Source organism: Corapipo altera, unplaced genomic scaffold (genome assembly GCF_003945725.1).
Source record: "Corapipo altera isolate COAL_440 unplaced genomic scaffold, ASM394572v1 59, whole genome shotgun sequence".
In the NCBI taxonomy this organism is placed as follows: Eukaryota; Metazoa; Chordata; class Aves; order Passeriformes; family Pipridae; genus Corapipo; species Corapipo altera.
In genome coordinates, this window is record NW_020884917.1 from 971,404 (window position 1) to 984,031 (window position 12,628).

Consider the following 12,628-nt stretch of genomic DNA (forward strand, 5'->3'; position numbering starts at 1 on the left):
AAAAATTTCGTCCCAGTACTGGCAGGGTAATTTGTCAAACTCAGACCTGAATACAGCAGGGAGTTGGCAATTTTTCTCTCTCTTTTTTTTTTTTTTTTTACAATTTTTAATTTAGTTTACCCCTAAAAGGGAAGTTAATTTAAGCAGCTAATCATTACAGGCTTTATATTGAGTAGAATTTGTATTGTTTTGTTTCTAACATGGATCTTCAGTATTTAAGATGTTTCTTAAAGGGTTCTCACTAGTCTTTAGTGGATCCTGAGAAAATCAAAGAATACCTAGATAGAAGGGAACCTCAAGGATCATCTGGTCCACCTTTTCTTGACAAAAAGAATTTGAATTTATTTTTTATTTCTAGTGTAAATTTTGAGGTACTTCTTTAAAAGATACTTGTATGAATTTTTTCCACTTTATGGTGTGCATTTGCGTACCCTGACTTGATTATCAACTTAAGAGATCAAATTTCCTCAGCGAAGAAGGCATACAGCAGCATGCACCACCTCCTTCAAATTTGGATCAGTGTTGTGGAAGAAAGTCCACTTCCATGGGCTCGTTTCTGCAGCCACATGAGGTATGATCACAGTTTGGGATCATGCACCCTCACAGACAGTAGCAGAATTTGGCCATATGACTAACCAGGTCAGCTGCAGGAGGATGTGGGATTCCAGCCCTTCCTCTACAGCAGCAATTTCTGACCATATACCCATGTCAAAAATACTCAGGAGGCAATATCTCTCCAACCTGCTTTGCATCACAGCAATATTTCTGCTTCTATACCCAACTCGGTGCTGGAGCTAGAGTGTGTATCAGTTCTGAAGGTAGCATTTTCAGCCCAAACACCCATTTTTCTTGTCAGAGGAACAGGAAATCTATGGGCCACACTTGTATAGAGCATATACATTCTGATTTCACTCTGTAAGTCTTGAAAAAAACCTTAAAATTAGTGAGATATACTAAAAGAGTTGTTTAAACAAAGTTACCTATTTGTCGTACCCTCCTTTACCCCTTAGCTCCAAAAAGCCCTTCTTCCTGGTGTGAGTGCTGAGGTTACTGTAAATACAAAAATACATGGTTTTGTTTTGATTTATTTTTGTTTACCGAATGCAGTCTTTTCAACATTATTTGTTGAAAAGAACACAATGGATATCCTGTTTTCTAAAAGACAAAAGTACTTCTGTGTTTTAAACACCTGCCAATCTGAAATGCATTCATCGTGACATTTTTCCCCTACTTTGGTGAATAATTTTGTGTTGGGATACCTGCAGTAGTAGAAGAATCTTGTTCTGTTCCACAAATATTTTATGCAAAGGAATTGGCGAACTTTCATGATTTTACAGTATTTAGTAATGCATATATTTACAATTAATATTTTGCTAAACAATTGTAGCAGTTTTTTTGGTTTTAAAGAGAAAACCTTTTTGTAGTCTTCGAGGAATATGTCAAATCAACTCAATGATAAAGCTTGAAAGGGTAAAAAATTAAGTTATACTGGAAAAATTGAGGTTGCGCCAGCCATCACAGTAAGCATTTCTTTTCTTGACAAAACTGCATGGAATATCTAATTGTCAAACTTCTACAGAAGTCGGCTAACATTTCCAATATACTCTTGTATCAAAATCCAGTGAAAAAGCAAGGCAGATTTCTTTTCCTTTTTTTTTTTTTTTTCCTGCTTGGCTGCAAAACACTGCCTTTCTCTGCCTTTAATTCCCTTACTGCTTTCTTCTTTGTTTGTAAGTTCAGCATACGTCAGTGTCGTTTCCTCTTTTGCCCCATCCTACCCTCTTTCCATCTTCTTCTGCCTTTTAGGTGTTCAGTATGTTTTTGGAGACACTGGTCGACTTCATCCAGGTCCATAAAGAAGATCTGCAGGACTGGCTGTTTGTTCTGCTGACACAGCTGTTGAAAAAAATGGGCGCTGATTTGCTTGGATCTGTACAAGCAAAAGTTCAGAAGGCGCTTGATGTCACAAGGTAATGAGTTCTTAAGAAGTAACAACAATACAGCTGTTAATAATGGAAGAAATTAATTGTTAAAAATAAAATAAAGTTCTTAATAACAAAAGAAAAAAATTCCAAAGCCTTACTTCCAGGTTATTTCTTTGTGTTGTATGATTCTTGGGAAAATGCAGAGCTCATAACAGATTATGAAACTTCAGTAAACCTTGGTACTTAAGCATCTTGGTTTCCTAAGTGATTCTCAGTTGAAAGGGTCTGAGTTTTTAATGCTGAAAAATTAATATGATACTAGTCTGATTCCAAAATGTGCATCTGAACCATGTATGTTTGTTGTCTTGCCCCCTGTGTTCAGTGATGTAGAAATTGTGTTTAAACTTCTTTATTTTGTTGTAAAAGTCTTATTGGAATATTCATCTCTCTGTGTCAGCATAACATTTAATTATTATGGCAATAATAGGTTTGCTGTCTGTCTTCCCTCCGTTGTCCCCAGACTTCAATAATAGACTGATTCCAAAATGATCTTCATGATTTTGGGGACCATCAGAGATACCCATCCCTGTCTAGTGTTCTTTCCAGTTGAAAACTAGGTCTTTAAGTAGAGTTGGAGGGGCTCTGGGACTTATTGTCATGTTCCATTCTCTGAAGTACAGGACAGTCTAAGCAGTCCAGGCCTCTGCTGAGCCTGTCCCCATGCCAGATGGGCTGGGAAATGTGGGGAAGAGTATGGCGTATGTAGATGGGACACAGGGAATTTTTTTGCTGCTGCAGCAGACCCCTTGAGGATCATACCTGGAGATGTAGTATGGGAGAGTAGAGAGCAGAATGGAGCAGGCTAGTTTGGAGAAGTATATGGGAGGGATGTGGTGTATAACTTCAGCAATACTACTGCATATTGACTTGGGGATTGCAAAAACTTAGAATATGATACTACCATATCATTATTGTATGATTCCTTATTACTTGCATTATCTGTTATAGCTGTAATTGCTTTGAAGCAGGAATTCTTTTAATTTTGTCCTTTACATACCAAAATGAATGTTTCTGAAAGGTCAGATACAGTATCAGCAAAACCTATAGAAATTTCTTTTAGAAGTACTAAAACTTTTCTTTACTGAAAAGAGTGGGGGCTTATTTAACTTTTCTCAAAAGGTATTAAGAGAAAATTTCACATAACCTAACATTATTTTGTTTGTTTACAGGGAATCTTTTCCAAATGACCTCCAATTCAGTATTTTAATGAGATTTACTGTTGACCAGACCCAAACACCTAGCCTGAAGGTAAGACTTTTCAGGCTTAGTTTGAAAACAGAAATCTTCATTCATAGACATTTGTTTGTCTTAATATTTGAAATTGGATTGTTATTTTTGTTTTGTTTAAAAACAAAGAAAAAAAGGTTTTCAATTAGTGGATTTTGTTTTTGTAAACTTTCAGACAGTCAAGCCAGCACTACAGGACCAGCTTCGCTCTTTTTGGAGCTCAAAGGTTTTTGTCTGAATTATTGTCTTTATTCTTTAACCCTATGTGAAACTCTTACAGTGTTTTCAATAATTTTTATTTGAATGCATTCATATGCTGCTACTAACCTTTGCGAGAAACTTTAAGCATGCAGATGTTCAGTTTTAAACATGATAATAGTATGAAAATGTTTGCTACAAGAGAGATCTAATAAAACCACAATACAGTAAAAATGAGCAACAAAAATGTGGCTGCCTAACATCAAGCTGGTTATGCAAACTCACTCTATCAAGTCTTTTCTAATTTTATGTTTGTGATTTCCCAATCTTCTTTTCCTAGTTCATATATATAGATTTATTTTTCTGTGTTTGACCTGATAGGTCTTCAGTTATTTTAAATTATTCTAATATTAATATGAATTTGAGTTACTGTGTCAAAAATCAACTCCCTCTTTGGTACACTTTTCTGAAATTAGTGTAGTTTTATAATTACACACATTTTTACATAAGAATCTATAGTCCATAGACCTACCAGCAGAACTGAAAAGTAAAAATGTGTTCTCTAATACATTTGCAGTTCCAAAGAGAGTTGATTTTAGTATAAATGCATCAAATCCTAAGAAGATTTATGAGTAATGTGAAAGGGGAAATAACAAGCATATGATAACTGGCATTTTCTGCTCTATCCTGCACGAAATACAGTTTGATACTGCACAAGAATATGACTTTTCCCAAGTTATGTTGAACCTAAAGTCACATGAATATGCCTTTTTTGTCTACAATACAGTAAAATTTACATTTTTAAGCTTTTGAGGACAGTTGATACGTTGACCACTGTTGCTTCGTAGAGCTGTGTTAAAAAGGGACTGCTGTCATTTATTGAAGACAGCAAATGAGGTAGTAAAAATCAGTTTGTTGTTTAAATGAATCCTTGGAAAAAAAATTATCTTGGTTTTATTTTACTTGGTTTCCTCCCCTGGAAGGTGGATTTGATGGCTGAGGTAGTCTTTTTTTTTTTTTCCCACACAGTAGTATAGCTAGTAAAGGTATATCGAGCATGTTTAAAAATTGAGAATGTAGATTTGGAACAGGACACAGACTCCTATTTGACTGAGTTGGGGCTATGTTCAAGATTATTCACTATATGACCTAGAAGGAATTAAGAAATATGTAACACTTAGTGGGAAGACATTCTGAAAATAAATTCCAGTATTTGAGAGAGACTTGTGAAATCAAGATGTCGGTAAAAGTTACCGCTGTAGAAGGACACCTGTTACTTTGGAACAATATCAAGAGTATTTAAAATGAATTTTTGGGACAGTAAAGTATGTTTAAGAGAAGGTAAGCTTTTTTCCAGAAGAAAGTGGTATCTCCTCCCTACTTCTGTCTTTATATGGTAACTACAGCTTCAGGATCCAGACAGTAAAGTTATTGAGCACAAATTGCAGAGGTATCTATTTAATATCCACATTTTTAAATACTTTTACTAAACCCATCTTCAGTGCACCCAGATGTCTAACAGATTAATTGATAATCCTAGGGCACTACTCCAATTCTTGAAGTCTTTTGTTCTTTGATAAATTATTATCTTGTTTCACAGTGTGCCTTTGGGCAAGGAATACTGAGAAGCGGCAGTCACTGTGACAGGAAAAAGTCAGAGAAGGGATTTTCAGCGTCCTTAAAGATGGTCAGATATAAGAAGGAATGGTATATCAGAAATTTGTGCCATGGAATGATTGCCTTCTGCAAATTACTTTTTCCTCTGGTTTTCACATGGTAGTAAATAATCATGATCCTTTGGAGTAAACCATCATTATCATTCTTAACCCTTAGAAACACAGCTAAGTCTGAGCTTTTAGAGCGGCCACAGAGGTGGATTTGGATAGCTAGGCAGTAAGAGGACCAACCATAAAGGAGATAGAATTCTACTGACCAAATCTGCAGAGGATCCAGCGTAATGTACTGTGCAGTATCTGCCTTAGTTCTGTGGTAATTTTATGTGTAGGTGTGGTGAACTGCTGAAACTCAGCTTAAAGATGTCAGATGCATATATCTATTTCAGTCAAATGTATAGGTGGGCATAGGAGCCAAATGTTCTACAGGGAATATAATCTGTTAAGCTTATTTTTGCAGGTGCAAAACATACAGTTTCCAAAGAATGAATGTTGTCCTGAAATACACTTCCAATCATTTTTCTTGGCTTGAATATCAGATGGCTCAGACTCAGTGAGGAATTGATTTAAGCATTGTGACCAGAGCTCACATTTCTGAATCCCTCTTTCCTTTGAAAGTACTGATTTATTGACAAAAGTTTTTGCCACAGTTGGATCAGATTTTTTTTTTTTACAAAGTCAGTATTAAAATTTCTGAATTAAAACAACCAACCAACCAATGACACAGATTTGCAGCAGTGAGAGAGCCCTTCAAAATTCACCTTTAGTGTACATTTTAGTAATTTTGTTAAATAATGGCAGAGGCAGTCACTTTTTAGTAACCAGTAACTTAGAGACAGACACCTGGGGTGTAAGCAAACTGTTTTCAGGTTTGAGGAAAGCAGCTTCTCTGTATTCCTTTCTCTTTTTTCTTTTTTTCCTGTTACATGAAATGTTTCTGTTCTCTTACCCTGATGTAGCAGAAGAAACCCTGTACATCTCACATTTTTCACAGGACAGGAAAAAAATTTATCCTCTAGCACTGACTCTGTAGCATTCTTACAGTAGTTTCTGAATCTCTGGAGGTAGTTGCATGTATTTTTGTGCCAGAACTTATTGTTTCATTATATGTGAAAGATATTTATGAAGCACTTTAATTCTATTTATGTCTAATCTATTTTTTTGTGAGTCATAGTGCTAATAGTGGCTTGATCTGTATATATTTCATCTCACTTACTGCAGCAGTGCTGTTCCTAAACAAAATGCCCGTCTGTTATATGCTGTACAGGAAAAATGCCTCAGTGTTTATAGTCCAGCAAAAATGCAATAAATTCAACCTAGAAGAGTACAAAGAACATCAGGACAGTATTAAGCAACTTCACAAAGAGTGGTTTCAGATTAACAGCAGATATTCATTGTAGGAATTTTGGAGATGCTTTCACTGCAGTCAAAAAATTTTCATCTCCTCTCTCAGAAAGATTAGATGGATTGTTGAAAGAGAACTGTGCTAGACTTTTTATTCCTGAATTTCAGTTCTGTACATCTTATTGTAATAAGCAAAATGTTGGCTATATTGTAAATACTGGCAAAAAATATTGGCAAAAATACATCTAAAATAGATTCACTGCTCTTATGGAGTTTACTTCAGGGTGGGGTTTTTTGTCTGTAATAATACTGTTTCATTATATGTGAGCATAGAAAAGTATAGCCCTTCTAGAATTTCTTCTCTGAAAAACAATTGGTGAAAAACACTCTTTTTCAAAATAGCTCTCAAATTTAGCTTTGGGAATGTGTCTCACTGTGAAAAGCTTTATTAGTGTGAACTCTCTCCATTCATCTTCTGTTCAGTGCTTTTCTCTCTCCCGAGAGCCTCCATCTTTCCAGAAGTCTGTGCGATTTCCTCAGGGAGTAGTTTAAACACTAAATAATACTCCTCTCTCAGATACAGTACTTCAGAGTTTTTTCAGTGGGAGAAATGCCTCTGGGTGTTCTAAGTGTTACAGCTCTTAAGAACAATTTTTTGGAAGTGTTATATTAAATATATTTATGTCCTAAACAGTGAAACATAGTGTTGTCATAATGGTTTCACTTGGTAATGTAGAAATTTTAACTACTACTTCATACTTCATACTTAGGAAGTCATGTGGCCTAAGGTTTTTTTGCTGCAGAGGTGTTTGTGGTTTATTTTTTCCTTGGAAAGAATCTTGCAAGTAGTGTGGGTTTTACTGCATTTTTTGATATTGATCTGCATAAAATGAAAGCCTCCAGCTCTTACTTGTTGTGTAACTTCAAAGTTGAGCTTTAACAGCTGCTTTGAAAATGAAGTATTCATTATTAATCCTCATGTGTGTGCCCCAGTGTATCTTGAGTTTTTACTAGCTTGCAAGTTTCATGACCAAGAGAAATTTCTGAATAGCTTTGCTCAGAACAGTTGTACTACAAGCCATAAACAATCAAAGATACACCCAGAACTGGTTTGGTTTCTGATTATGATGGATGTAGGTGTCTCCCTCCTGATAGGTATTTCTAGTTCACTGTAATTATTAGTGGAAATTAAAGCAGCCAAGTCAAATAGGTGACCTAAATAAATGTTCATCACTTTTGTTGGTTGGGTGACAAATCTCTGAGGCAGCAAGAGTTGAGGAGGTAAATATTATAGAGGGATAGTAGCCCTTTGCCCAAGAGTGTGCAGTAGGGCAGTACTGGAGAAACTAGAGAGAGGCTGGGATGTACAAAACAGGGATTCTGCATAAAGAGTAGAGGGAGTTAGTGGAGTAAAAGAACTATGATAAAGCTTAGATAAATCAGGGAGTACAGCAGCTTTTCTGTCCTCCAGGTAAATCCATGTCTCTGTCTTCTACATATCTTTACAAAAAGTGTGCACGTGACCCCCTCGAGTCTCTTCTAGAAGTTCCATTCCACACCTTCTTAGTATTTAATGGGAAGATTCCTGTGGCTTATTCCCAAGGACAGTGACTGCTCGACTCTGGTGTTTTATAAAAAAGTACTGAGTATTAAATACCTAACTGCTAGTAGGAACTAGTAAGAGCTGATTATTGGTTCATCAAATAATACTCATTTTTTATTTTAGTACTTGAAAAAAGTTCGTAATAATTCTGAATAAATCTTTTCTTTCTTTTTTTTTAAAAAAAACAAGCTTCTGCATATGCAGTGATTTATGTGTCTTTTAATTGCAGTGAAATGTAAACTTTCTATGAATATTTGAATTTCTATGGAATAACTCCCTTCTTCAAATGTTTATCCACTTGTAAATTGATTTGTTATAAAAAGTTTTCTATCAATGCTGAAAACATGCCTAGTTTAATTGGAAAAAAACCAGTCTTTATTTTAGGGAATACTCCACTCTGCAAGCACACTTTTTCTTGTAGCACACCATTTTTACTGTCCACCTGACTCTGTTTCTCTTTGCAGGTCAAAGTTGCAATCCTAAAATACATAGAAACTCTTGCACAACAGATGGATCCAGGAGATTTTGTTAACTCAAGTGAAACGAGGTTAGCAGTGTCTCGAATCATCACCTGGACCACTGAACCTAAAAGCTCAGATGTTAGGAAGGTATGTTTGTTAACGTGTCCTTAGCATTGCAGTACATTCCAGGTACCTTGGCAAATTAGAGAAGGTGATATTTCTTGCCTAAACAAAAAAAAAAATTCCTTTAAAAGCAAACTTATTTCTTTCATAGAGAAAAGATACTTTTATATTGTTCTCAGTAAATGCATCTATTTTTTGTCTGTGTAAAGCATCAAAAGTGAAAAATAGTTTTTTGCCAAAGAAGTAAAAATTTTAAATTAACACATCTTGAAACTCTCCATTAGGGTTGTGTTTTCATGTATGTTAATATGTTGAGATTGTTTCATAATACAAGGAATAACTTTTATTTTAAGCACTATCTAGTATCAAAATTTCTTTTCTATACAGTTTTAGTATTACTTCAGAGACCACCCTCTGTGATGCTAATAGCACATTTGTAACCAGAGCGAGTGGTAAATTTGGTAGCAAACTTGGTCTGATCTCTGTTGGATTTTCTCAAGTCCTTTGTTTTTAATAAAGATAGGTAAATAGCTGTTGAACCTTCGACAAAAGAAAATGTGTACTTTAATAAGGTAGTGTCAAAGGTTTGTTCTTGTAGTGCTGCAGTTCCAATGCAAAGCTCCTTTTTCCATATGACGTTGTGAAAATTAATATTTGTGAGCTACACAGATATAAATGTACTATTAATGCAGGCTTTGGAAAGGGTTTCTAAATAGTACTTCAGCTTACAGATAGCAAAAATCTTCTAGTTTTGTTTGCAGTTTGGTGGAATTGAGTTTTGTTCTGATAGTCACCAGCCGTTCTTTCACAGCTGCCATTGCCAGCATGTTAACACTTTTTGAAGGCTAAACAACCATATTAACTTTATGTCTCATCAGTGCAAGTGTCTTTGACACAGGCAACTAAAAATCAAAATAACTTCCATGACTTCTTGGTATCTAAATGCTTGTAATATTCACTAAAAAAAAACATATGAGAGTTTATATTTGAGATAATGTTTTAGTCTTTCACTTCTTGTATAACTTTGTGAGTATGAGAAAGCTGTAATATATTATATCCAATGGACTTTTCCTGCCTGATATCATGTTCTAGTGACATATAAAAGACCATAAAACAGGAGGAGAATTGAAGCAGCACTATCTTCTAAATCAGTGAAGTTTTAGTACTGAGACACGTGGCAAACTGTCTTATCTGATGATTCATATGTCTAATAAGCATTTTTATGTCAATAAGTAACTGAATCATGGAAAGAATTGCCAGTGAGTTTAATCGTCTGGAACACCTTAATTATATAAGTTTTCTCATTTTATTTTTTCTTTCCATAACACAACTGTCAGAGGCAACTAGCGGCCAAAATCCTTTTATAACTCTTGACAATAAAACTTTACCATTAAGAAGTCAAAAGAGTAATTCTGATTATACAAAATATTTCATTCTCTTAACAGGCTTCTCAACCTGCTATTACAGGCTTTTTAATTTTACTTAGTTTAATAGACTTTATAGCATTTAGTATGATTTCTTTAAATAACAAGCTTTTCCCAAGTACTTCTGTGTAATTCAGGGATTTGGTTTTTTCGTTAGTAAAAACATTTCCAGTGCCAAGTATTGTGAAAAATCTTAATTTATTAGTCTTAAGTTGGGCGCTTCTGGTGTAGTTCAGTGACATGGGACTTCTTGCTGGAAGGTAAAATTGTGTTTCAGAACATAGATTTCTTCTAAGATTAGAATGCTTCTGGAAAGCGTTAGAATCTTCTTAGAGTTCTTCTAAGAAGAAAACAAAACCAAAGAAAAACTTCTAACCCTTATTGCAGTCTTTAAAGTTGATCTCTGTATGACTGAAATATCAAGAGAGAGCTTATGCTGAGGAGAAGAAAAACTTCCCAATACTCTAAAATGTATATAATATTCTAGATGTAACGAAGTTTCTCTGATAAGGAAGAAAGAGAAAAAACAGATAATTACATAGTTGAAAACCTTCTGTGAGTCAATATTAATTTTGATACTTTGGACAGAGCTTCATTGTGGGCAGACATGATGGTATTGTTTTCTGATATGACCCTGGACTGTCCATTGTATTCTTTTATTAGCAGCTTAAATAGACACAGTGTTATGGATTGGAGACTGGATAACAGGACAGAAAAAGGAAAGTGGTAATTCCCAAACCTTTGCTCAGTTGATGAATTTGTTTTGATTTTACTTTGTGTCAATTTTGATTAAAAGACTGACCATAAGAAATAACAAGGACAAGAGAAACATCAAAGACATTGCAGAGGGCATTCACGGTGATCACTTAAAGGGAAAGCTTGTCACAGGGAGAAGGAAATAAAAGTTGAAGAAAACAGCTAGTCACGAGTATGGAAAGATAATTTGTGGCAATCTGACATGCTCAGATTTTTCTCGTTAAACTTAATACTAAGATGTGTGCAGGTATGTGTTCTCGTACCTTGGCTTTCCACTTTTAATTAAAAAATGCTACAGTTCATTGCTCTGGAAGCAAAAGGAGGGAAATAAATGTCTAAAAGAATTTTCTAAACTACTTGCTTAGAGTATGTTGCTGCTTAAGCAGGCTGCCTATCATTCTGTCTCACATGAGGCACTGGTTCTCTCCAGTGCATGGCAGACCTTGATGGTGAGCTGTATAAACTACACATAGTTGGTTAATCTTACAATCAGAGTTTCTTACTACAAAGAAGCTGTTAATTCTCAAACTTTCTCTAGCTCTTCTTTGCACATGTTAGTTTAGTTACAATGTTAACAGGTTTGTGACGCTATCCAGTGAACCTTCATCAAACTGTACAAACTACTATTTTGTGCAGTCAGTATTCCTTTACTAAAGGAATACAACCATTATATAACTTACTGTGTTGCTTTGTTAGTGAAGAGCAATGATATTTTTTTTTCAGGTAAAAAAAATATATGTAATAAAACATGCTGTAGAAAGAACATGGTGTTAAAGATGAACTGATAAAATTGAGGGTGTGGGAGGTGACATCCAGTGGACTACAGACTTAAGTTTTCAACTTCAGAATACGGTCAGCTACATGTTTGCCTATCCTTTAAAACACTAAAAGGAAGCAGAGTGGGAAGTGGGGGCAAGGTTAACTAACTAATTTGGCTGTAGGATACATTATAAAGAGTATCGAGTGCTGTGATCACTACAGTCTTGTTCCAGTCAGGGTGTCTTGTTTGTTTGGGGTATTTTTAATTTCTAAAGTGGTAACTGTTCCTTTTCAAGTTAGTGTGTTGATTAGCGGTGATCTGGAATTGCTACTTTCAGAACTCAGGAGAAGGGAGCACAGGCTTGTTCCAGCCTGGTGTGTTCCATTTCTCTCTAAACTTGTTCAACTTCCCAAACCCCTTAAAAGCCATTTTGCAAATTCCTTCAGTATTTTTTTACTAAGGAGAGATCTGGGTCAGGAGAATTGAAAAGTGCATTTCTGAAAGACTGCTTGTTAAAATTATTGTTGTGTGCCTGAATTTATCAAAATCAGAATTTCAGCAAATATGAATTGCTTTCGTTCATATCTATTAACATCTTTATTTAAGCTTGATCATGACTTAAGTCATATTTTGTAATTACCACTCATTATACATTTCTTGCTGATAAAATTACTTTGAAACTCTTAATTAATGTCTTCAATTTGGATTTTCTTCTTGTAGGCTGCACAGTCAGTGCTGATTTCCCTTTTTGAACTCAACACTCCAGAGTTTACAATGCTATTGGGTGCTTTACCAAAAACATTTCAGGATGGAGCTACAAAGCTTCTCCATAATCATCTCCGGAATACAGGCAATAGTGGTCAGGTATCTTCACCTCTATTACTATTCTTTCTAAAGTTATTGGTGTTTTGAACATAAGCACATTTCAGTAGAGTTGTTTGTGAGAGCAAGAAGGTTGGTAGAGGAGGAAAGATAACCCAAATCTATGTAGAAGCCCATCTTAGTAGCTGATACCACTCTTTGTGGAATGCCTTTTCTTGTTCCTGTAGAATTAAAGTTTCTTAGTCTATGTTG

At 35.2% G+C, this 12,628-nt stretch overlaps 1 protein-coding gene across 38 annotated transcripts in view; it reads left to right on the forward strand.

The window, feature by feature from the left end:
• Nucleotides 1-12,628, forward strand: part of CLASP2 (cytoplasmic linker associated protein 2) — a 151,358-nt gene that overhangs the window by 124,211 nt on the left and 14,519 nt on the right. For 19 of the 38 annotated variants that reach the window (XM_027655814.1, XM_027655798.1, XM_027655796.1 and 16 more), the window contains 5 exons: nt 1,807-1,970; nt 3,155-3,233; nt 3,388-3,438; nt 8,495-8,638; nt 12,275-12,418. In XM_027655814.1, coding sequence (XP_027511615.1) covers nt 1,807-1,970; nt 3,155-3,233; nt 3,388-3,438; nt 8,495-8,638; nt 12,275-12,418 — 582 coding nt within the window. The remainder of the gene's footprint in view (nt 1-1,806; nt 1,971-3,154; nt 3,234-3,387; nt 3,439-8,494; nt 8,639-12,274; nt 12,419-12,628) is intronic. The other 19 variants (XM_027655803.1, XM_027655808.1, XM_027655820.1 and 16 more) reach the window with 1 other exon arrangement.